General features: G+C 41.5%; 4 protein-coding genes across 7 annotated transcripts; 3 read left to right on the top strand and 1 right to left on the bottom strand.

The window, feature by feature from the left end:
- The first annotated feature begins 557 nt into the window (after positions 1–557).
- LOC139401919 (hexosaminidase D-like) lies at positions 558–4,361 on the top strand. The gene is made up of 6 exons (XM_071145928.1): positions 558–740; positions 1,170–1,252; positions 2,571–2,646; positions 2,981–3,079; positions 3,239–3,328; positions 3,496–4,361. The coding sequence occupies exons 1-6, from the start codon at positions 676–678 to the stop codon at positions 3,686–3,688; spliced, it is 606 nt and encodes a 201-aa protein (XP_071002029.1). The 5' UTR covers positions 558–675; the 3' UTR covers positions 3,689–4,361.
- Positions 4,362–4,882: 521 nt separating this feature from the next.
- On the top strand, positions 4,883–12,098 carry LOC139401912 (cytosolic Fe-S cluster assembly factor narfl-like). Its single transcript, XM_071145921.1, has 11 exons — positions 4,883–4,981; positions 5,661–5,756; positions 6,085–6,228; positions 6,457–6,589; positions 6,711–6,845; positions 8,234–8,352; positions 10,060–10,189; positions 10,312–10,384; positions 10,673–10,810; positions 11,142–11,299; positions 11,631–12,098. The coding sequence occupies exons 1-11, from the start codon at positions 4,916–4,918 to the stop codon at positions 11,870–11,872; spliced, it is 1,434 nt and encodes a 477-aa protein (XP_071002022.1). The 5' UTR covers positions 4,883–4,915; the 3' UTR covers positions 11,873–12,098.
- Positions 12,099–13,458: 1,360 nt separating this feature from the next.
- LOC139401913 (hydroxyacylglutathione hydrolase, mitochondrial) lies at positions 13,459–19,338 on the bottom strand. 4 transcript variants are annotated; one of them, XR_011633185.1, is made up of 10 exons: positions 19,176–19,334; positions 18,274–18,464; positions 18,111–18,175; positions 17,841–17,958; positions 17,639–17,747; positions 15,769–15,872; positions 15,441–15,542; positions 14,832–14,911; positions 13,683–14,612; positions 13,459–13,520 (listed from the first exon to the last, which is right to left on the bottom strand). XR_011633185.1 is itself a non-coding variant. In XM_071145922.1 (9 exons), exons 1-9 carry the CDS (start codon positions 19,246–19,248, stop codon positions 14,513–14,515), a joined length of 942 nt encoding a protein of 313 aa, XP_071002023.1. In that variant the 5' UTR covers positions 19,249–19,338; the 3' UTR covers positions 13,459–14,512. The 4 variants fall into 4 exon arrangements, 2 of the variants coding, with proteins under 2 accessions (XP_071002023.1, XP_071002024.1); XR_011633184.1 differs by having other exon boundaries at positions 13,764–14,612; XM_071145922.1 differs by having other exon boundaries at positions 13,459–14,612; positions 19,176–19,338.
- A 99-nt stretch (positions 19,339–19,437) lies between these two features.
- LOC139401914 (oxaloacetate tautomerase FAHD1, mitochondrial-like) lies at positions 19,438–20,574 on the top strand. Its single transcript, XM_071145924.1, has 2 exons — positions 19,438–19,454; positions 19,611–20,574. Exon 2 carries the CDS (start codon positions 19,701–19,703, stop codon positions 20,355–20,357), a length of 657 nt encoding a protein of 218 aa, XP_071002025.1. The 5' UTR covers positions 19,438–19,454; positions 19,611–19,700; the 3' UTR covers positions 20,358–20,574.
- The last annotated feature ends 240 nt before the right edge of the window (positions 20,575–20,814 follow it).

The raw sequence follows: 20,814 nt of genomic DNA, 5'->3' as shown, positions 1-20,814 counted from the left end.
GGACCAATTTATTGGTGAATTCTGAAAAGCTATCCAAGGATTGTTCCATAGGGTTGAATTGTATGGCAGTGATATTGGTTCTTATAGAATACATTTCATTTTCTTCATATTGTTAAAGTGTTCTTAACTATGAAGTTGTTAATGTTCTTAGCTTTATCCTTTAATTAAAAATAGACACATGAAAAGATTCTGGGGATGAGCATGTGCATCTTCAATATGTACCCATTGTTCCTCTTTAGTGAGTTCAACTATATGTCACGAGTAAAAGCCTTGGGTAGCAAGTTGATACAATTCCAATTCTGGAAGGTTAAACCACCCTCCGACTGAAAAAGATGTCAAATGTTTATTTAATGAATTTTATTTGTCCATATAAAGTATGTTATGACCGAGTATACTTTTTAAAGAATGTCTTCGGTGGGGCAAATGTTATTACCGATGACAGAGAATCTAGACCATTGTAAAACTGTTTACAGCTTTTGAATAAGAGAGGGAAAATATGATGTTTACACATTTTATTGTTTTTTATTTTGAACAGGAACATTGATATCTAGATACCATGAGGCCGGTTTCAAGGGTATATGGTTCGCCAGTGCATTTAAAGGGGGCACAGGTATTGACCAGCGATGGACCCCTCTTGACTATCAGCTACAGAACCATCTGTCCTGGATAAAGGTCATGAACTCTATGACCAAATACCACTCCATAACCCTCCATGGCATCCTGCTAACAGGATGGCAGAGGTAAGACATTGATAAGGGTTGCAACATTTCTGTTACTTTTCCAAAATTCCAAGGTTTTCCAGAAATCCTGGTTGGAGGGTTCCGGATTTCATGCTTATTCCCTTCTGATTCCAGGAATCTTTCAACAGGGATTTCTGGAAAACCTGGTAATTTGGGGGAAATTACCAGAATTTTGCAACCCTGACACTAATCAACCACAATTGACTCTGATACTGATGTCTTGGTAATGTTCAAAGTGTGTGTACTAAACCAGAGCATGCGGAAGATATACTGTATAAGGCATGATGTTATATAGTTGAACTAGATTAATTGACTCATAACTCATTCCGTTGGCCCATTAAACTAAATCAAAAGGATGATCCTGTCTTTTACTGTGCGTCTGTGTTATGATGTGCTGCACCTAAGTGTTTGAAATATTTTACCCTCCAGGTTTGAGCATCATACCGTGTTGTGTGAACTCCTCCCAGTTGGCATTCCCTCCCTGGCTATGTGTCTACAGAGCTTAAAGCATGGTAAGTGCCAGGGGAACTGTAAAATAGTAACCTTCTCGCAGTCATAAGGACAAAGATTCATCAGGAGGCAGGCAAGTAGAGGTGCAAATTTGTGTTATTTATTCTATTTGCACAGTGCTGTTGATGATGGTGATACATGTACATGTTGATATATTTGCAAATGTCTGACTTCAAAATGTCAGTATTCAAAAAGAAAAAGCCTCCTAACAGGCAAAAACTAGCCTAAGCATAAAGGCACAGGTGGTAGAACCCTGCACGGGCATGAATTTTAAGCCCGAGCCCTACCCATGCCCGTGACATTCAGGCCCTACCCTACCCAGGCCTGATTGCGTCTGCCAAATTTAAGGCCCGGCCCTGCCCAAAACCAGAAATCAGAAATAAATGTGAATATCCATCGCAACAGCTCCGCTTGGGCTTCTCTGCTCAATGAAGAGACATGAGACAGCAGTTAGCTGTAAGCTACAAAACTCTAGGAACATTATTATTTCCTGTGAAATAATCTCCTGTCTTATATTTGATGAGGTTGAAGCACTTCTTACACCTTGTTATGATCTTAGTCAGATATGACTGTGCTGCGCAGCAAAGCACACGCAAATGGCTCAGCTTGAAAATGATAGTGATCAGTTTAGTTATACCCAAGTCCTGCCTATACCCTAGCTATTGATGAAAAAACAGGCCCTATCCGGCCCTAACCCGATGTATAATGTCTGGTCCAGCCGGGCTTGGGTTGGGTAGCAGAGCTCTATCAGGTGGGGTCTGCTAGGCTCAGTTGCAGCCTCCCCAAACAAATCCTCAACCAGAACTCATGAGAACATATCCAAATGAACACTTAAAGGAAGAATCCACTCAACAACTATATTTTGGAAAATTATCATATGATTCAAAACGTATCATCATCATGATGATGTGGCAAGTGACACTGCTTCTTGAAAATCCTATATCTTGAAAACTTGACTGCTGACAAAAAAACGTAGGAACTGTATCAACAGTAGAGTAATGAAAAAAATGCCAAAAGATAGTTGTTGAGTCGATTTCTTTCTTTAAATACAATAAACCAGACCTATCCTGGCACTATGTGAGCGTGGGTGCACTCAACATTTACAAGACTGAGAAACCAGACATGTGCTCCAAACAAAAGACAATAAAGCAATTGACAGAAACCTAGTGAATATAATGAAATTAACCAAAGCTTCTTACTCAGAAGTGTTGCGCAGTTTGTGAGCTCTCCAGAGAACGTGTCCACTACGGACATGAGATCGGTAAAGTATTACAGTACACCGGTCTTGTAACTAACATTATGCATGTGTCTGTTGGACAGGTGCATTTGATGAAAATGCAAAGATGGAGGCTCACCACATACTGGGCTGCAACATCAAGGTGGAGAAAGATATCTGGTTAGTAGTAGTCTCAGTTATTAGTAGAACAGTACTATTTAATCAAATGTGAGTCAACTTCAACTGAAATACTGTTTTGTATTATGAGAAAGACCAATTGCAATTTTCTAGAGAAAGGAAAACGTACACCTGAAAATTGGTGAGGAGGTGGAACTTGGTGATTTCTCTTTTGTGTCAGAGCAAGAGTGTGTGGCTACATTCCTTTCTTAAGTCAACCTGTACTGTACCATGTCACATATGGTTTACTTGAAATGCCTTGCTTTGTGAACTTAACAAAACATATGTTGTTTGGTAAAGTGCTTGACCTTTCTCTCCTGTTTGTCTGCCTCTGTAGTGAGGGGAGTGGAGCCTTCTCAGGCTCTCAGATCTACCACATGGTGTTTTACATTCACACAAACCTGCAGAAGGAGGTGGAGGCCCTCATGAAACACTAGTAAGCATCCATCGCTTCAATTTTTATTTGTGATTCCAGAGTATGAAGAATACAGTTTAAGTAATTAGAAGCAAATAATTAATTCAGATGCAAAGAAAATACCATATATTTTTCTGATGACAATTTATTGTCTATTCGTCTGATGATTATCTCATACAGCCACATCAAAGGGGGTTTCAGTCGCTACCACAGAAAATATAATTTTGCAAATCCAAGAATTATAGGATTCTTCCAAGGTCGGCTGAAGAAGTAAGTATTGCTTTTTTAAATTCTTGATGGTTAGCCATCACCTTTCTCTTCATCATTAACGCCACAGAGACATTATCTGGATGTATGAGAGATATTCAGCCACTTGGAGGACAATGGAATAAAAAGTGCCTCTTCTTTGTTAGTTAAACCCTTGTCTCCTCTTCCAGACTGTTGGATAAGTGGGAGACGTACATAGAGAACTTCCGTATGGAGATGGAGGCTATCTACTTCCCAGACACAGTGGAGGAGTGGATGGAGGAGAATGTCAACGCCAACATGGATCTACTGAGAGAGAACGCCCGGGATGCCGAGCGAATCCTAAAACTGAACGGACAGCCCAAGTCACTGAAGACCTTATAGTGACTGGTCTTGTACAGTCTCCAGACCTGATGCCGTTGGGTTGTAACTTTGCACATAGTACCTGTTGATGGTATGTCTAAAGGAGTTTTTCAAGACCGTGTGACTTGACCAGGAAATACTCTGGACCATAGTTATGCTGGTGCTAGTTGTAGCCTGTAACTAGGGTCCACAATTTGGCTCTCTGGCTTTACAAGCCATTTACTGTTTGATTGTGCTGAATAGTAACGTGTCACATGGCTCATATTTACATTGCAAATCATCAGCTCTTTGTACACAGTATGGTAGCAGAATCTGCACTGAATCTGTTTCTTTGTATGTTTGTTTTCCTGTTTGTTTATTTGTAGATGGGAGTTCTGATGAGAATGACATTCTGTTATAACACTGTCTGTATTGCATTATCATTATAGGTTTCCTGTATATGTTTTTTCTAGATCCTCCCTGTTGCCACATAATGATGCAGCTAAGGGTTTTGCCAGTAACCATGGCATAATATGTTTTTACTGCTTGGAATTTTAGCATGAGGGCCTTGGATGGTCTATGAGTTATGAGCAGATATAAATTAATTATTAAGTGTATGCTTGAATATGAAGAATACAGAAAGGAACTGATCCTGTTATGATCAAATTGCACTGTAAGATTCATGCAGTCTATATTATACTGCAATGTTAACATGCCTTTAGAGCGTAGCTCTTTATGTTCTATTGATATGCTGCTGCACAGTCTCAGGTTAAAACACTGTCTGATTGTACAACATTGTTGAACATTGGTCATTACAAATTAATTGTGCAGTCATTACAAATTGAAGATTGTGTATTTTGCACATATTAGTTGATTATGCTTGATTATCAAGTTTTTAACTTGATTATTGTTATTTATTGTTAATACTTGATATTTTATTTAAATAGGAGCTCTGACAGTTCCCTGGATGTGTAGGTTATGGTATCATATTTCAAGTTTTGGTCACCTTTGGTTTCCTTTATCATAGCCTAAAAAGTACATTGATTCATAGATTTGAATGATTTGATTCTGGTATGTGAATTCTGAGAGCTTAAATAAATGGGGTTCATACGCACATTATTTATTTTCATTTCATCGCTTCGGTAAACTTGGGTACTGTTTAAAAATACCAAGTATCAAATCTGGTTGGTATGAGAGAAGCACATTCTCTGACGAAACATCTTTACGACACTCAAAGTAAACACAAACTGCTTTACAGCAGCACTAAACATGGTGTCCCAATTTAGCGGTGTTTTGCAGTTGACAGATCTAGATGATTTTATCACTCCTTCCCAGGTAAATAACACTTAACCATACAACAATCATGTTATTAAACACGTTTTACATAATTTTAGCATAGGTACAATGTGGTTATTTTAATGTTAATGACTCACTGGTCGCCACTCTCAGTAGCTAGTTAGCTAGCTAGCTACTGTAGTTAGCTAACCTCTAAAGTACTGGCTAGCTGTCAAATAGAGTATGATCTGTCCAACTCCAAATGCGTATATTGTGTTATTGGCATTGCTGTGTAAATTGATTGAAGCAATGGTGGTTTTCAATTGAACCCGCTTTTGTTCTTTTTTTAACCTAGTTAACTCGTAGCGGATGCTGGTGGGGGAGCTTTAGGAGAACGGGCTCATTGTAATGACTGGAATGAGATCATTAGAATGGATTCAGAGATGTTGTTTCCTTCCAGCCTCCTCTACTACCTAGTTGCTTTGCGCTCTCGCTAGGTCATCGAAATGACATGTGACTCATTTGACTAGCTAACGTTAACTAGTTCACTTCCTAGGTTGAATAACTTAGCCAAAGATGTCCACTTGTATCTGTCATCAGACACACCATTAGTTCCTTTTACTTTAATTTAATTGGTTCTTGTACTGTAAGCACGATGTGACTAAGCTAGCTAGTATTGTTTGTGATTGTACTTTCCCCCCTAAACTGATTGCTACTTGCTCCCCTTGTCCTTTCTTAGGAATGTGTGAAACCAGTCAAGGTGGAGAAGAAGCAAGGCCGATCTGTGGCTAAAATTCAAATAGAAGATGATGGGAGCTATTTCCAGGTTAAACAGGTGCGTATGCTTCAATGTTTCCCACATAGTGACCACAGCTGGAGCTGTGATGATGTTACATTGACTAACATGTCAACTGGCATGAGCCTACTTCACTGAGGGTGAATCTCAAAACGTTCTTGTTGCTCTTCTCATCTCTCCTTCACCTGAACTTGTTCTGAAGACACAGGATCGGTAAAAGCAATATGGCTGCCTTATGGGATTTGTTTTGTCAAGTACTTTCTCAAATTAATTTAAGCAGCAGATGCTACTTTTTGAGACAAACTTTTTCTTTCTCACTGTTAACCTACAGTACAATATTACTCCAACTTGTTCTTTGTGTCTCCAGGATGGTGGAAAGCAGAAGCTGGAGAAAGCTAAGATCACTCTGAATGACTGCCTGGCCTGCAGTGGCTGCATCACCTCAGCTGAGAGTGTCCTTATCACACAGCAGAGTCATGAAGAGATTTACAGGGTGCTACGCAGCAACAAGGTAGTGTGTGTGTGTGTGTGTGTGTGTGTGTGTGTGTGCGTGTGTGTGTGTGTGTGTGTGTGTGTGTGTGTGTGTGTGTGTGTGTGTGTGTGTGTGTGTGTGTTGGCATCCATCTGAAGACCCACAAACAGGACCCACCAGTCATACTCAACCCAGCGTGTTTAGTGATGATGATGGTGTCTGTATCTGTCTCCTCTGTGTGTAACTAGTCTCCCTTCATCTCCCCAGCAGGCAGGTGTAGCAGAGCAGAAGGTGGTGGTGGTGTCTGTGTCCCCACAGTCCAGAGCCTCCCTGGCAGCACGCTACGGCCTGAGCAGCAGTGAGGCAGGCAGGAGGCTCACCGCCTTCTTCAAGGGTCTGGGTGAGTGCGAAGGTTAAAAGATAAACCTTTGTGTATCTGTGTAATATAGGACATCGGTTTATCTGACACATTAGTGAGATACATTATATTTAGATAAAATATACTGACTGTTGTGTTTCAGGGGTTCACCACGTGTTTGACACCAGCTTCAGCAGGACCTTCAGCCTGTTGGAGAGTCAGAGAGAGTTTGTGGAGCGGTTCCATCGGAAGGAGCAAGACAAGCAGGCCCTGCCCATGCTGGCCTCTGCCTGCCCAGGTAACCAGCTGTACCTCAACACCTTAACTAGCCCCTGATTATCTCCAGGTCAGAATCCTTCCAATAGAACTTCAGAAACCAGGGCCCAATTTCACAAAGTTCATCAGATTAGAAGTGGTGGGTACTTCTATTTGTCCTGTTTCACACATGTACAAGTGTGTTTTAATTTGAAATTTGTTTTTTGCATATCCCAACTCCCTCCGAGACACCCTAGGAGAGTGGGGTCACGGCCAGAAGAGGGAATAAGAGGGGGGACAGATCATCTCCTACTCTGACACACTTTATAAATATAGGCCCTGGTCTCTTCCAGGTCCAGTAATAATACAGGCTTGTCTTCAGGTACTGTAATAATACAGGCTTGTCTTCAGGTCCATTAATAATACAGGCTTGTGTTGTCTTCAGGCCCTGTAATAATACAGGCTTGTGTTGTCTTCAGGTTCATTAATAATACAGGCTTGTGTTGTCTTCAGGCCCTGTAATAATACAGGCTTGTGTTGTCTTCAGGCCCTGTAATAATACAGGCTTGTGCTGTCTTCAGGCCCTGTAATAATACAGGCTTGTGTTGTCTTCAGGCCCTGTAATAATACAGGCTTGTGTTGTCTTCAGGCCCTGTAATAATACAGGCTTGTGTTGTCTTCAGGCCCTGTAATAATACAGGCTTGTGTTGTCTTCAGGCCCTGTAATAATACAGGCTTGTGTTGTCTTCAGGCCCTGTAATAATACAGGCTTGTGTTGTCTTCAGGCCCTGTAATAATACAGGCTTGTGTTGTCTTCAGGCCCTGTAACAATACAGGCTTGTGTTGTCTTCAGGCCCTGTAATAATACAGGCTTGTGTTGTCTTCAGGCCCTGTAATAATACAGGCTTGTGTTGTCTTCAGGCCCTGTAATAATACAGGCTTGTGCTGTCTTCAGGTCCATTAATAATACAGGCTTGTGCTGTCTTCAGGTTCATTAATAATACAGGCTTGTGTTGTCTTCAGGCCCTGTAATAATACAGGCGTGTGCTGTCTTCAGGCCCTGTAATAATACAGGCTTGTGTTGTCTTCAGGCCCTGTAATAATACAGGCTTGTGTTGTCTTCGGGCCCTGTAATAATACAGGCTTGTGTTGTCTTCGGGCCCTGTAATAATACAGGCTTGTGTTGTCTTCGGGCCCTGTAATAATACAGGCTTGTGTTGTCTTCGGGCCCTGTAATAATACAGGCTTGTGTTGTCTTCAGGCCCTGTAATAATACAGGCTTGTGTTGTCTTCAGGCCCTGTAATAATACAGGCTTGTGTTGTCTTCAGGCCCTGTAATAATACAGGCTTGTGTTGTCTTCAGGCCCTGTAATAATACAGGCTTGTGTTGTCTTCAGGCCCTGTAATAATACAGGCTTGTGTTGTCTTCAGGTTGGATCTGCTATGCAGAGAAAACCCATGGAGAGTTCATCCTGCCCTACGTCAGCTCCACCCGCTCCCCACAGCAGATGATGGGCTCTCTGGTGAAGGGCTTCTTCGCTGGCCAGCAGGTTGGTCGGGGCTCATTGACACTAGAGTCCTGCATAGGTCTGTTTTTTGGAGCTGCACCCACCCCGCTCCAGCCACATAAATTCTGAGCCTACCCGACATCAAGAGAGATCTTTCTGTGCAATCCGACCGAGCCGCATAAAATTGTTCTGCGAGTTGATCCGTCAACCCTGCCAAATAACATCTATTTATTTAGTGTTTGTGACTCCTGTGTAGTAGGCTAATATTCTTCTTCCCTGCATGAATGAATTTGTCTGCATGTCTATTCAACATGAATTAAGAACCATATATATTTTTTCTTCACTATGCCTATGCAATGCGTCACATTGACAACTCAAATTGCTTTGTAAAAAGGAGCCTTCCAATTAACCTTCTTACCTCATGAAAGCCTGTAGAGCCTGTAGCCGACATAACGAAACAAGACCTTTACATTCAATATTGTTTAGATAATCAAATAATTGAATTGAAACTTAAAGGGATTCCCTGGTACTTTTGTATACTTTGTAGCCAGTAGTTCTGAAAGTGGCATCCACGAGCTAAAAGTGGTCCCCGATAATGGTGTACTACATCACATATTTGCAGATATGTGCTCCATGTCATTGCTCTCTCTCTTGCTCTGCTGTGTGTGATTCTTGCTAGTTGTCTCTCAAATAGCGATGGGCTGGAACTTGAATTGCTAGGGGGCTGGCCCATGTGGGGGAAGTTAGGGAAAATGGCACACCACATCTTACAGAAAACAGTCGCTTTTAAACTAGGGATTTTGTGGTTAATTGAGGTAAGACAGTAATTCTGCTCATAGATTAGCCGTATATAAACTACACATTGACACATCCAGCCCAAAGCGGGAGGTTTAAAAAATATTGACATGTCACTAAAGTACTTATTCCCAGAATAACTTATTTACTAGGCTGCACTTTTACCAGCAGCACTGGTTTAAATGTTATATGTCCTGCGTACGGTCTACATGTACGAAAGCCTGAATTAACACAATCATCCACTAATAATGACCTGAATTATCATAAACATAAACACATACCTGCTTGCTCTTTTTGCAGGCTGTGCATCCATCTAGCGAGTTGTTGACCGTGTCCATAATGACTTGCGCAGCAGCTGTTTCCACGATTGTGTATTCCTCCATCATCACTTTTCTTTCTTTGTCCTGTTACTTTAGCCATTTTCACATGGAGAGAGGCTAGCCAGGGGGAGTCAACTTGGCAATGTATTCTTACGTGGGGGAAGGGAACATAAGCTCTACATATGGACAAATAAAAATGTTTCAGCACAACACAAATAATGGACAGTTCCCTGCTGGTAGCCTTCTATGTCTGCCTCACCGCTCACAGAATGGAATTCACATAATGCAAAACGACCAGCTCCTGGGTTTGTAAAAAAAAAGAAGTGTTTTCTTGATTTAAAAAGCTTCTGACCTGCAATATAATTGTTCTGAACCGGAAGCCCCCCAATAATTCCGCCAGCTGATGATGCAGGAGTCTGACATTCAGCGATGAAGACTGCAGGGTTAAATATCTAGATGTTAGTTTTGGAATAGACTAAATGGAGTCAGGGGATCTAGATCAGAGATGGAGAGTAACGTTTAATAGATGATAAGAATTTGTGTTCATTTTGGATGATGATTCCATCATGTCTGTATAGTAGGATGAGATCTTCTAAAGGATATGACTGACAGGTGTGTGTTGTTGTTGTTGCAGGGCCTGAACCCACAGCAGATCTACCATGTGACTGTGATGCCCTGCTATGATAAGAAACTGGAGGCCTCCAGGCCTGACTTCTACCTGGAGGAGGCTGACACCAGAGAGGTGGACTGTGTCATCACTTCAGGTAGGGAGGACATGAAACCACTATGGCAGATAGTATTCAAAGTGTCTGTGTTTGTTTTCTGTTTTGAATCACATTTTTAAATGTACATTTGCTGATGTCTGTTTCTGTTTATTTCATGACAGGAGAAGTTCTGAAGATGCTAGAGGAAGAGAAAGTGTTGCTCAGCGATGTGGAGCCAGCCCCATTAGATACAATGTAAGGGTTTGAACCTCATCTTTTACCTATAAATTAATACATACGTGTGTGTCAGGAGAACTCCAGAAGGTGTGTGTGTGTGTGTGTGTGTGTGTGTGTGTGTGTGTGTGTGTGTGTGTGTGTGTGTGTGTGTGTGTGTGTGTGTGTGTGTGTGTGTGTGTGTGTGTGTGTGTGTGTGTGTGTGTGTGTGTGTGTGTGTGTGTGTGTGCGTGCACGTGTGTGTGCATGCAGCGTGCGTCAGAAGAACTCTACACTTGCTGATGTGTGCATGCACTTGTGTCCCTGCAGGTTCAGCAGTGTGTGTGGTGATGAGTTGCTGGGCCATGCAGGGAGCGGTTCAGGAGGATACCTCCATCACGTGTTCACACACGCTGCCAGACAGCTGTTTGGAGAGGAGGTGAAGGAGCTCACCTACAAGACACTCAAGTAAGTCAGTCTGGCCCTGCAGTATTAAAGCCCTGTTAGGAGCTCACCTCTGCTAATTGGTTAGCTTTCACTTAATTGTGTCAACTGTGAAATAGTGCAGGCAAAATACTCAGTCTCTCTTCATTTCCATGAGATGTGTAGGGAAGTCTGTCTCTGCTTCCTATCAGCCATGGATGTATAGATTTGTTGAGAAGAATAACCCTGAGATTAGAGCATGTTTAAGAAACAGCGTTTCTGATTGGACAAATCCAAGTTGACCTTCCCTGTTTCAGTCTGATTTCTTGTATTTGGTGCCTAATGAACACAACCCTGATTAACCTGTCCCCTTTAGGAACAAGGACTTCCAGGAGGTGACCCTGGAAAGGGACGGTGTGGTCGTGCTGCGTTTCGCCACAACCTACGGTTTCCGCAACATCCAGAACCTGGTGCAGAAACTCAAGAGGGGAAAGTCACCCTACCACTTCGTAGAGGTCATGGCCTGTCCGTCAGGTGAGGAAAGAGGAGGCTTTGTTTGTTGGTTTACATTTGCGTTTAATATAAACACAAGATACTATATACAAATGCATGTTTTTTTTCATCCCACATTCAAGTGGGTGGAATTGAATTATGTCTCGTCCATTGATTTTTTTACTGCTATGGTTGAAGTCTCTATTCTACATCTGCACAGAAGCTACCACAGGCAGCAGCTAGTGTTAGAAAGCACACTGCGTGAATTCCCCTGGGGAATGTTTCCTGTTTGTAATTCATTTTTTTGGTTCAAGTCAAATTGAACTTGTAAAACCAGTTGTGTGTTGTGTTTCCTCACTGTGTGTGTATACAGGTTGTCTGAATGGGGGAGGCCAGGTGAAGCCCTTACCAGAGCAGAACAACAAGGAGTTGCTGCAGCAGGTGGAGGATCTGTACAAGGAGGAGCGCCCTCTAGTGCCAGAGGAGGACCAGCACGTGGCAGAGCTTTACCAGTCCTGGCTACAGAGTGTAGGAGAGGAGAGAGCCAGGGAGCTGCTGCACACACAGTACCATGCAGTGGACAAGGCCACCAACGGACTCCTTGTCAAATGGTGAAGAAGAGGGTGAAAGGATGTTGAAGGGTTTCTGTAAGTGAATGGTCTGTCCTCAAGTGTCAGGGTGCATCTCAATAGTCTAAAGTAGCCCTCTCTGTTTCATCTCCATTGAGTTTAACACCGGTTAGGTGGAAGCAACATGGCCGGTTCTTGTTGGGTATTTTCTGTCACCTGTCTTAGTTCTTTAATATCAGTAGAAATAAAGAAAAAGGCATGATGCACATACATTTTGTCTATTGAGATGCATCCCTATTCTAGGATTATTTGAACCATTTGAGTGAAATCACACAACTTGACCTTGGGTTAATGTTTATGCTCCATATGTACTGGATGCCTGAATGTAGCACTTTCCTTCACCGTCTCTGTGTCTCTCTCCTCTACCGTCTCTTTGTCTCTCTCCTCTACCGTCTCTTTGTCTCTCTCCTCTACCGTCTCTTTGTCTCTCTCCTCTACCATCTCTTTGTCTCTCTCCTCTACCATCTCTTTGTCTCTCTCCTCTACCGTCTCTTTGTCTCTCTCCTCTCTCTCTGCTTTTAAGAACCCCCCATTTCTTTTCTCTGTCTATCCATCCCTCTATCCTTCTGTCTGTGCTTAAAGGACTGTCTGTCAGATCAAATAGAGCATTATCGCCAAGTGCTTAATTACTGTGGTGGCCTGTCATTTATTTATTTGAAAATAAAAGAGAGCCGCACACTCTAGGAGCTCAGATGCAAAAATTTGGTGAAGACAGCTTGGTTGGTAATTCAATTTTTTGCATCTGAGCTCCTAGAGTGTGCGGCTCTTTCATTTTCAGGTTTTCTACTCCGCTAGCCAGCACCTAGCCAGCACCTTGCCTAAATAGGTGTGCGTTTATTTTTCTTCTAGATCTGTCATTTATTTATACCAACATAAAGCCTGTATACATTCAGGCTATAGATTGTATACGCACAAGCTAATTCATACCAGACCACTGGTATGGTTGGGATAATTATTACTACATTTAAGTGTGCACTAATTATGAATACAGCAGCAAATTCTGTTATTTCTCTTGTATGCACTGAAAAGGATTTGGACCCTTGAAATGTTTTCTGATGGAATTCTAAAGAAATATTTTAGTTTAAATGTATATCATTTCTGCCTTATTTATAATACATCTATGATACATATTTTGCATATTAAAATGTTAGTGTAACTTTCAAGTACGTTATTCACCACGTACCAGCAGTCATTTATATACATACTGACACGATACTAAGGAACAGTTTTAGCTGTAGAAATAAGCATACACTTTCAATATTTACATTCATGTTTTCAGTGTTTTCTTCCTTTGTATGGCATGGTGAGAACGAGGCACATACCTTCATACGGTATGCTGTCAGTTAAGCAGCTAGGTTCAACCATTTAATATGGACTAAGTAATATTAGCAATGTCAAAATATATTGCTTATATAATAAACTAAATGTTTAGCAGCTCTTTTGTTATAGATGTGAATGTTAATACAGAATGTCAAGCAAACATCACCGTTTTACCCTAAGAATTCTGCAAGCGGGTAATAGTCATTAGGGAAATGAATCTCTCACAAATATGAAATTAATTGTTAGGCCAACAATAGAAAGAATCTGCTTTATTGCTTTTTCTGTGAAGGAGACAATGGAGCTTTTAGTAAGACCTATGTATCACTAACTTCACATTGGCACTCAAAGCCTGATATGTGTGTATGTATATATATATATGGAGCTTTTAGTAAGACCTATGCATCACGAACTTCACATTGGCACTCAAAGCCTGATATGTGTGTATGTATATATATATATGGAGCTTTTAGTAAGACCTATGCATCACGAACTTCACATTGGCACTCAAAGCCTGATATGTGTGTATGTATATATATATATGGAGCTTTTAGTAAGACCTATGCATCACGAACTTCACATTGGCACTCAAAGCCTGATATGTGTGTATGTATATATATATATGGAGCTTTTGATTAACAAAGAGCATAAGTTGTCTTATTTTCTATAGTATGAGAGATGTTTGGAAGCGCTTCAGTCTTGATTTTCTAAATGTCCAGCAATCACACTAAGGTAGCCCTGGCTTCTCTAAAGGGACTATACCCCAAACCTCGGAAATATTGTTGAGTGAATATACCATATTAAAATAATAAAACACTTGATAAGAAACCTTTATACAGAGACAAAAAGTCTAAATTAATTTACAAACATTGCACATTAAGACAATCTACTTATTCAACCTTCACCCTGCTCTTTATAGTTTGGTTTTGCTTCTGCAGATAAGAATTGTTGGGGTTTATTAAAATATTATTTTTCACATTACAGAATATCAATACTGTATTTACTCTACATCAAACTGTACATTTCAGTAGATTCTTGAATCAATCTTCTGCAATACATATCAAATTGTATTCTGTAAATCCAGTTCATACTCCCATCTCTAGTCTTCCTCGTGACGAGACTACAATGTTTTGCTTGATGCTTGCATTAGGTCTACAAGCTAATGTACAGAATGTTGAAATGTAGTAAATACAGTATTTTATGTAGTGAATGAAACAGGTAGGAAATATTTTGCCATAGTTGTTAGTAACAAGTCCAGTGCACTGGTACGCATGTAGTGGAACGGATTTCACTAGACTCCATTCTGCAGTCAGTCCTTGGGGACCCGGAAGCCATCTTTCTCCTTACGGAGACTCCTCATGGTTTCAACAGGGTCATTCTGCCCAGCATGCTCTTGCACAGACTTCTCTCTGGAATAGAAAGGAAAGAATGTCACTTCAATTATTTCACTACATACAGAGTGAGCATTGGCACTTTAATTTCCATGCTAAAAATCCTCTCCCTCGTCTTCCCCGCATTCCTCTATGACACAAAGCTCAAGAGGGCACTTGTGGATTGTCTGATGCTCGTATAAGAGATCAGTGCTGAGCAAGTGCTTTATAAAAATGTCCATCACTAGTTGTACTTACTTCACTCTCATAAAGGGGTTGAATTTGAATTCTTCAGCCACAGTGGAGGGGATGGTTGGTTCTCCATTACTGACTTTCTCCTACGGATTTAATAAAAAGCAGATTATACATTTTCTTGATTACATTAAAGATCACCATGGCCATGTGTTCACACACAATGTCCAATGCAGCTGTTTATCTCAATATCATTTCTGGGTAACAATTCAATAAATTAATGTGATTTTAATTGAAAACAATGGTCAAAAATAGCTTCTTAGCAAAAGGGAAATGTCTAAATATTTAGCTATGACTATCTTGGAGTGGTCTGAGTGGGAGGGGAAAACTGGACATTTGTTATTGGCAGAGAGGTTTGGAACCCTTTCTTATTGGTCTATTAACCAATTTACCACATGGTGATTTCACCATGGAAGGCCAAAACTCCATCCTACCAAAAACAGCAGAAATTTCAGACAATCTTTTAAAAGCAGCTCTTACACTAAGGGCATTAATCATATATTTTTTTACAATTTCACAGTATTATTCCAACCTCAGTGAGGAAATGTATATAAAACCCAGGGAAATCATGTGTTTGACTGTACTGGGCCTTTAATGAAATGTATCAAGATATACCTTTGCCCATGCTAGTTTTTTCTTGATGACCTCGTTGTCGGGCTCCACATGTCGAGCGAACTTCAGATTGTTGATGGTGTACTCATGACCACAGTAAACACGCTGGAACACAAACACACTATTGTTCCCATCTGCTGTGTGACTGTCGTGTTAACACGACAGAGTTTGTCAGCACATGTGCTTGGTCACATATAATGTAATAATAACTGACCGTTTCTAACCTATAAAAGACAGACACTGAATAGTGTTAATCCAGTAGCTGTCATTACATGTAAAGAAAGTTATATGTAGAAGTTCATTTAACACAGTGTGATAGAGGTATATTTACTGTTTCAGGGGGCAGACGTCCCAGCACATCTATCAATGCCCTGTACATCTGTTCAGCTGTACCCTCAAAAAACTTCCCACAGCCAGCAACAAACAGTGTGTCCCCTAAACAGGAAGATAACAAGGGTCAAAGGGCTGCCATGAAAATCTGCTGATTTAATAATACCTAGATACCTAAGTAAACCTACAGTAGTTAACTCATGTTTAATGATCAGAACTGTTAAGAGATTGATGTCCCCTATGACTGGAACTGCATTACGACGGGTCTATTCAGACTTCAATAGAGTTCTCCTAGATTAAAAGAAAATGATATATCTATATGGACACTCCTCAAAATGTGTGTATTCGGCTATTTCAGCCACACCCATTGCTGACATGTGTATAAAAAAAGAGCACACCGCCATGCAATCTCCATAGACAAACATTGGCAGTAGAATGGACTTACTGAAGAGCTCAGTGACATTCAACGTGGCACCGTCACAGGGTGCCACCTTTCCAACAAGTCAGTTTGTCAAATTGCTTTCTTGCTAGTGCTGCCCCAGTCAACTGTATGTGCTGTTATTGTGAAGTGGAAACGTCCAGAAGCAACAACAGCTCCGCCGTGAAGTGGTAGGTAGACCACACAAGCTCACAGAACGGGACCACAGAGTAGCACATAAAAATTATCTGTAACACTCACTACCAAGTTCTTAACTGCCTCTGGAAGCAACGTCAACACAAGAACCGTTTGTCAGGCGCTTCATGAATCGGTTTCCATGGCCTAACAGCCACACACAAGCCTAAGATCACCATGTGCAATGCCAAGCATTGGCTGGAGTGGTGTAAAGCTCGTCGCCATTAGACTCTGGAGCTGTGGAAACGGGTTCTCTGGAGTGATGAATCACGCTTCACCATCTGGCAGTCCGACGGACAAATCTGGGTTTGGCGGATAACAGGAGAACGCTACCTGCCCTAATGCAGTGTCAACTGTAAAGTTCGGTGGAAGATAAATAATGGTGTGGGGCTGTTTCTCATGGTTCAGGCTAGGCCCCTTAGTTTCAGTGAAGGGAAATCGTAACACTACAGCATACAATAACATTCTAGACAATTAAATGCTTCCAACTTTGTAGCAACAGTTTGGGAAAGGCCCTTTCCTGTTCCAGCATGACAATGCCCCGTGCACAAAGAGGTCCATACAGAAATGGTTTGTCGAGACCGGTGTCAAAGACCTTGACTGGTCTGCAGAGCCGTGACTTCAACCCCATCGAACACCTTTGGGATGAATTGGAACGCTGGCCTCGTCGCCCAACATCAGTTCCCGACCTCACTAAGGCTCATGGCTGAATGGAAGCAAGTCCCCGCAACAATGTTCCAACATCTAGTGGAAAGCCTTACCAGAAGACTGGAGGCTGTTATAGCAACAAAAGGAGGACCAACTCCATATTAATGCCCATGATTTTGGAATGAGATTTGACGAGCAGGTGTACCTCATGCAGTGTACCTCAGGAATGGCTGAACGAACCAATTTGGAAAGAATGTGGTTTTAGGATATAAAATATAAGGTCTGAGGTTAACACAGGCTTAGGAGATCTTATACGTTTTGTTCTATGAGAATATCAGTCAGTTAACATGACCTTTATGAATTATGAAGCCTTTATGTGCTGTTTTGATTACTAAATGCTTCAAAATTCACAAAGGGACATTAGCTGACAGATTATCTCACAGAACAAAACGTATAAGATCTCCTAAGCCTGTGTTTAACACAGTTCTTATTTTCGGCTTTTATCCAAAACCCCTTTTAATTTCTCATGGGCTTTAGCCAACATGCCATTACTATTGCTCTCTATTACAGTAGGTGATACAGTCAAATTGGAAAGATATCAGTAGCTTACCTGTGAAGACAGCTGGAGGCTCAGTGCTGTTGTCTTTGGTCACAAGGTAGCAAATGTGGCCAGTGGTGTGGCATGGCGTAAACAAACACTTGACTGTAAGTGAACCAACCTGGCAATGAAATAGACAGGTGTTTTGTTTTAGGTCTGTTATGGTTATTACATAGGTTATTCTGCTGGTAGTTACTCAGGTATAAGGCCTTACTTTGAACGTGTTGGAGTGTTTGACTTTCTTAGTGAGGGCATCCACCCGGTCATCTCCTCCGTACACAGTGAGACCAGGCACCAGCCTCACCATCTTCTCATTGCCTCCCGCATGGTCCCTGTAGAGAGAAGGAGACAACGCATGGTACATGGAAATCCTATAATGTCGGTATATCTAATCTCAGTGTTATTGGACTGCTCACAATGGTAATTTCGCTGAGTCATTTGCACTGAGTGATATTAAAAAACAATGATTGACATCTGGACTTACCAATGGTGATGGGTAGTCAGAACTGTTGTAAGTCTCACACCGTGCTTTCTGATAGCTTCTACAACCTGAAGAGACAATCAAATGATTATAAAATGTATATACATCATATCCTACTGTTGATCCATCAAAACAAACCTACAGCAGGCTATATTTCATTTCATACCTTCACTGGTTCAACTGGGTCTATGATGGCAGCTTCCTTTGACTCCTCATCAATGAGAAGGTACATGTAGTTGTCAGTGAGGGCTGGCAGCAGTTCTACCTTCATGTCGCTCTGCTCCACCAGTAAAGACTTCCTTATCGGGATATCAGGAGCTTCCTTGTGTAGAAGGGCTGCTTGGACGTGCGCAGGGGCTACACAATATTTACAATTCATCACATTAGACATAACAGAACTCACTAACCAATTTGTCATCGTAAAAATATAAAATAGTTGCCATAATATTAACCAATCCATTTTCGTTGAAAAATACAGTTCACATACAGGGTAAACAGAAGGTAAACGTGCTTACAATGTACACAAGGGCTACGTGGTTCTTGGAGAACAGCCAAGTAAAGTTTAGCTATTGTAACCCTGTCAGAGAGAGCTTGTTCTCAATTTATTCAAGCTGTCATTCACATGAAAGTAAACAAGCCAGCCAAAGAACACAAAACCGAAGTACTATGGAGTAAGATCAGAATAATACATTAAAATAACTGGAATCCAATGGTTTGCAAATATTTCGATGCTGCCAAATTCTATGCGTAGCTAAGCCTTCAGTTCAGTCTGTGTGTGAGAGAATTGTAAGAGGAAATGCCAGACAAGGAAGGGGATGATGTAATAGCATCAGGGGCTTGCTAAGCGCTAATCAACACCAGTTAGCTAGCCCGGGACAGCTGCTTCAAAGATATATGGCTGCTTTGACAGTAGCTAGCTAGCATTTGAATATGCTGTGTAAATTATAAATATGAAAGCTAGCTAACCTTACGTTGGCGTGCCATCAGTGACAGTTCGTTTAGAAACTTTCAGGGTTGTTATGTAGCTGTGTAAAGAACTTGAAAGATCGGGATGTGAGCGAAACATACCAATTTTATACGTTGCAGCGGCTCCAAGAACGCCAAGAGTGCAGGCACTCGCTACCAGTGACCTGTAAAACATAGCCAGCAACACTGTAGCTGTTTGCTAATATCGCAATCGCATGTACAGGAACCAAACTCGTTTGGTTTAAAGAAGAGTTCCGCCTTCTTTAACGTTGACCTCCACAGATACACCAATCGAATGCGAGGGGAGTAGCTCGTGAATATCAGCTGATAGGCTGGAGAAAGCGAACCCACGGAACCTTACGACGTCATATTTGTAATCAGGTTGAGTTTGTAATATATATGCACTGATTTAGCGTCATTGTAATATTTACATAATGCATTTATTTCGTATCGAAATATCTCATCTTTTTGAATTAACTTTTATTATGTAACACGTCAACTGTTTTTGTCCACTCTGGGATACCGTACGTTTGACAGGTTTGTTCAAGGAAGCTGCAGCGGGCAAAGGTCGTTTTGATGGTAAGAACTGCTTCGGAGCAGCTGTAGACTTGACAAGATTTCTTTACAATGACTTCACGAAATATATCTCGATTTTGGGAGTGGGGAAAGAAGATCATCTGTGTTGGGAGGAACTACGCCGACCATGCAAAAGAGCTAAATAACGTCGTCCCAACAGAGCCCGTGTTGTTCCTGAAGACTCCATCTGCATATCTGACAGAGGGCTCACCTATCCTCATTCCCAAATACTCCAACAGTGTACACCATGAAATCGAGTTGGGGGTGGTCATCGGGAAAGGAGGCACCGCTATCCCCCAATCCTCCGCGATGCAACACGTCGCAGGGTACGCCCTGTGTTTGGATATGACAGCTCGGGACGTCCAGGATGACTGCAAGTCTAAAGGTCTTCCGTGGACTCTGGCCAAAGCGTTCAACACATCTTGTCCCGTCAGTGAATTCATCCCCAAAGAGCGGATACCCGACCCGGGAAACGTGAAGATCTGGCTCAATGTGAACGGCCAGATGCGCCAGAATGGCTGCACCTCTCAGATGATTTTCTCCATTCCCTTTCTCATCAGCTACATCAGTGAGATCATCACCTTAGAAGAGGGGGATCTGATTCTCACAGGGACTCCCAAGGGTGTATCCGCTGTGCAGGTGCACGATGAACTACATGCTGGCATAGATGATGTTGTCAGCATGACTTTTAAAGTTGGCAGACTTTGACAGATCATTAGCAAACTCTTAAAATCTGTGTTTTATGGTACATTTCTGTAATTTGCTTTTAATCCGAGCAGAGAGCTGGATGAAATGTATGGAATTACACTGGAGTCATTAGGCAGGCCTATTTCATGCAGAATGCACACTGATCAAGTACATTGTTGCATTTCTGAAACCAGCAGAGGGCAGTGCTTACTCAAAGATTCTAATACAGAATTACAATGTAGCCTATTAGACTAAAAAAATGCATTGATTTTACAATTGGAAATATAAATCTTGTTTTGAATTTCTGGTCCAGTAGATTTCACTAAATCAGATGCTCAACAAGTGGGCCAGGTGCTGATCTTAATCTTATCCTGACCTATTGTTGTTTTCTGCTCTAGACAACAGCCTCTGCCACAGCACATCACTGTAATCACAGTTAGAATGTTTGCCTTAAAAAATCTTGTCTTTTTCTCCTGTT

Source organism: Oncorhynchus clarkii, unplaced genomic scaffold (assembly GCF_045791955.1).
Source record: "Oncorhynchus clarkii lewisi isolate Uvic-CL-2024 unplaced genomic scaffold, UVic_Ocla_1.0 unplaced_contig_691_pilon_pilon, whole genome shotgun sequence".
Classification (NCBI taxonomy): Eukaryota; Metazoa; Chordata; class Actinopteri; order Salmoniformes; family Salmonidae; genus Oncorhynchus; species Oncorhynchus clarkii.
The sequence above is the reverse complement of the archived record's forward strand: the minus strand, read 5'-3'. Positions and strand labels throughout refer to the sequence as shown.